Here is a 4017-nt window from a genome sequence, read left to right on the forward strand (position 1 = left end):
GGTAAGGGCATCTCCAGCGGCGCGACGCAAACCGTTTGTGTCCGCCGTGACCGAAAATGCGTCGTGCACCACCTCCGGTAGCGCGATGACATAAAGCTGGTCAAGGCCGTCCCATGAGACGCATAAACCTGCCCAAATATGCGTCGAGGTTTGCGTCTCGGCGACGCCGTGAACGCGCAAAGTGTCCGCTCGGTCCTCGCACGGGCACTGCGGCGGCACAATCGCCGTCTTCGGGCATTACTTCCGGGCGGCGCGCTGCAGCTTTCGCAGGGCCGCGTTAATGGCGTGCCTCGGGTTCCGCGAGCGTGCGCAGCTAGTAGACGTTGCACTGGCAGCCCATTGAAGGCGATATGGCGTCGGAGCCTTTTAAATGGACGCTGCCGGCGTCCATTTCGACGACCAAACCATTGCCAAATCCCACAGTATCCATCCCACCGACGCCATGGGAAAGAAATGCTGGCCGTTCCGCAAGACGAAGAACGACCAGGAGGCAAGCGGCTCGCGTTCCGGCAAGAAGGCAAGGGTCGGCCGGTACGTGCGCGTTGAGCTCGCGCGGCAGCTATGGGAGGAAAACCGGCATGTGCCATGGCCGGACGCGAACTTGCCGGGAGAGGGCTGGTACCTGAACTCGCGGCGCGTGCGATCCCCCGTGCCGCGCGAGGGCCGAGAGCGGCGGGACGAGGTGCGCCGCCGCCGAGCGATCTTGCCGCCGGATCTGCGGGAGGATGAGGCGTACGCGCTGAACTCCTACAACTGGATTTCATTCGGGACGTGGGAGTTTGACGCGCGCCGCCGCGCTGGCTACCTCGGCGACGTGGACTTCTTCGACCGAGAGATCGCCGCAGAAGAAGAAGAGAACGACCAGGAGGACGCGGACGACGAGGAGGACGTCGACATGGTCGACTACGACCACGACGACGGTGGGCCGGCGTGGGATCCGGAGACCCAGCCGCCGGACCTTTCCGAGGATGAGGCCATTGCCATGGCACTGGCCAACAGCGCGCAGGACGAGCTCAACGAGCTCGCTTTGTGGGAGGGGCTCGCAATCCAGGTGCCGCAGAGTCGAGCGCTCGCGCGGGGAGGCCGGCTACGCCGGACGCGTTCCAACGACCGCGCTCACTTTCTTCGCTCCGGCGTGGGATCTCGGCCACGACCTCCTGCCCATGCGGCGGTACCTCCTCCACCGCCGGCGTACGAGCTTCCATGGCCGACGCCGGAGTTCATTAACCTCGTCGGCGACGACGACCGATGGCGCAAAGCAACTTTTAGCACGCCTTTATGGCTTTTTTATGTTTTTTTAACGTAAATTATGGTTGCATGAATGAAAAAAAAATTTATGCGTCGCGCCGCTGGAGCCACCCCCGACGCAAACGGACGCCCGGACGATTTCGACCATTTCGGCCGACGCAAACGGACACGACGCGTCCGTTTCGACGTCCGAAATGCGTCGCGCCGCTGGAGATGCCCTAATGACTGGATGAATATCAGCTCACACTGCCGCGTTCCAGCGTGCGTGCGGGCGCGCCCACTGTTGATGTGATGAATGGTGCGAGTTCACAGGGGTTGGCTTTATCTTCGGAAACGGAAAGACGACGACAGCGGGGAGGACACGGGAAATGTAGGTGCTGTTGGGGCATGTGATGCTCTCCTAGCTGCTTGCTTGGTGGACCTCCAACTCATTCCATAGGACAGTATACTTGGATACTGCGTGCGGCGTGCCAGCCACTACCGGCCGAGCCACTTCTTCTTGCAACCACCGTTCCCAGCTGGTCGAGCTGATTGACGAATCAAATCCATGCTTTGCTTCAACCAGCAGCTGGCCAACTGGAGTCAGAGGTGGAATCACCACCGGAGCAGATCAGCCAACACCTGAGCGCGCATGGGGCGGAAGACGGCAAGAGCAAGGAGCACGAGGCGGAGTAGTTTATGCTACTTCTGATTAGCGCACAGCCTGCCTGCGCAGATCAGAATTTAATACCTGTCGTGACGGAACGAGATCGGTCGGCATTGATGAGAGACCCCCGGAGACCACCAGCACATGGAGGATTTCAGGTGAGCCAAAACGGAGCTTCAATTCTCACGGCGGTGCAACAATGGCGACAGATCTTGTGAAGGCATACTAAAACATAACGAGACGCTATAAACAAACTTTCAGACCGATCGATGCTCCTGATCCATGATACAAGCTAGCTGCTTATTTCAGATTTTCACTACACTGCAAGTTCGTTCTTGGCCCTATACATCGCTGAATTATGTACAGTACGGGACGTTGGCGCGTCGATGGGTTCTTGAGGTTCTGTCCATGGACGCAGGCCTGCAATATATGGAGGTAGTTGCAGCACGTCCGAGGCCATGTCACTCTCAGATGTTTTCACTTACGCGCCACCATCTGAGGGGAAAGGTCGAGACACAGGCAGCAGCTCTGCAGCCAAACTGGTGTCGAGGCAAGCGCGCCGGCCTGGAACAGAATTCTGGTGCGCGCGGCCGTGCCCGAGGACGACGGTGATCACGATGGTGAGACGCCGCCGCTCCGTCCCCGGCGCGCTTTAATTCACAGCTGGCCGCATTGCATCTGCAGGAGGAGCGAGTCGTCTAGCCCGAGGCCCGCGCCGGCCATGAAGGGGCTCTGGTGCTCGAGCTTCACGCTGCCGCCGTAGGGGTGGCCAGCGCCTAGCGTCCCCATCGACGGCACGAAGGCGTGCCGCTGCCCGCCGAAGTGGTCGGAGGCGGTGGTGGCCGCGGAAGGCGGCGACTCCGAGGAGGGCCTGTCGTCGTCGTCTGGCACGTTCACGGTGGTGATGTCGTGGATGCTGGAGCGCCGCTTGTTGTCCTTGCCGCCGGTGGTCAGCCGGATGAAGTACTTCTGCGCGTGGCTCGCCACCTGCGTCGGCGTGCGGCTCGTCACGTAGTTCCGGGAGATGTTCCGCCAGTCCCCTCGCCCGTACTTCTGCAGACCCTTCAGGAACAACCTGTATACAGTAATAGCACGATCAGAATTCGCCACAAACTAAACAAACGAACGAACGAACGACAAAGCTACTCTAACACGAAGATGCTTGGCTCTTCATGATCGGATCTGCGAAGTTACCTGTGCTCCTCCTCGGTCCAGGGGATGCCCTTCTTCCGCTCATGGTCGGCGCGCCCGCGCTTGAGGCCGCAGTACCCGCGCCGGAACCCGTTCCCGCCGCCGCCGTCCCAGTCCAGGGTGAACCCGCCGGGCGAAGGCGACGACGAGCTGCTGTCGTAGTGAGGGAAGGGGACGAGGCCGGCCTCGATGAACCCGACGTCGTTCTCCAGGGCCCGGTAGTGGTCCACCACGTCGGCGGCCGTCTTCCGGGGCAGCATGAGCGCCACCATCTCCCACCTGTCGGGCGCGTCCAGGTCGATCGCCGCCAGCGCCTCCTCGAACACCTTGTTCTCCTCCAGCGTCCAGGCGCCGCCTGCCCGCCGCTCCGGCACCACCCAGCACGGCTGCCCCGAGAAGTAGGGCGCCGGCGGCGGCAGCACGTCCATCCACGACTCAGCCATCATGTCGACCTGGTCGAGAGAGCACCTGGCTAGCTTAGGATGGCAGCGAACTGAAAGAAGGCGAAGGGGGGAGGTGGAAGGAGGCTTGCCTATATAGGGGACGACCACTGAGCGAGCGGAGGAGTATCAAATTCCGGGCGGCTGCAAAAGTGGCCGGAGTTTATTCCGCCTCCACCGTTGGAGGCCTTGAGGAGCTGGGCAAGTGAGTGGGTGCTTCTGATTGGGCCTTGCTGCGGTTTGTGGTTCCTCGAGCAACCAAGCAGAAGAAGTAAAGCAAAGGGTGAATGGTAAGTAGATTCTGTTACGGCGAATCTTCTTTTCCAGACATACATGATTTTAACCGAATTGGTCGTATATTTCATAACTGAAATCTGTAGGTGCTCAGATTGAAAGCGTCTCATAATACGGTGCATCAGTCTAGAAACATGTTTCCACAAGATTAGCATAGCCTTACTATCCATGGAGGGTTGCATAATGGTTTACCGATCG

The 4017-nt window shown here is 60.1% G+C and overlaps 1 protein-coding gene across 1 annotated transcript; it reads right to left on the reverse strand.

The window, feature by feature from the left end:
* Nucleotides 1-2140: 2140 nt before the first annotated feature.
* On the reverse strand, nucleotides 2141-3746 carry LOC127344416 (transcription factor DIVARICATA). Its single transcript, XM_051370680.2, has 2 exons — nucleotides 3089-3746; nucleotides 2141-2969 (listed from the first exon to the last, which is right to left on the reverse strand). Exons 1-2 carry the CDS (start codon nucleotides 3529-3531, stop codon nucleotides 2552-2554), a joined length of 861 nt encoding a protein of 286 aa, XP_051226640.1. The 5' UTR covers nucleotides 3532-3746; the 3' UTR covers nucleotides 2141-2551.
* Between the last annotated feature and the right edge of the window lie 271 nt (nucleotides 3747-4017).

Source organism: Lolium perenne, chromosome 3 (assembly GCF_019359855.2).
Source record: "Lolium perenne isolate Kyuss_39 chromosome 3, Kyuss_2.0, whole genome shotgun sequence".
Taxonomy (NCBI): domain Eukaryota; kingdom Viridiplantae; phylum Streptophyta; class Magnoliopsida; order Poales; family Poaceae; genus Lolium; species Lolium perenne.

What these genes read in the sequence shown, in the direction of transcription:
- LOC127344416 (XM_051370680.2), bottom strand. Translation starts at nt 3,531, where the DNA reads ATGATGGCTGAGTCGTGGATGGACGTGCTGCCGCCGCCGGCGCCCTAC. An exon ending in TGGACCGAGGAGGAGCACAG is followed by an intron (nt 2,970 to 3,088) that starts GTAACTTCGCAG and finishes TACTGTATACAG; the next exon opens with GTTGTTCCTGAAGGGTCTGC.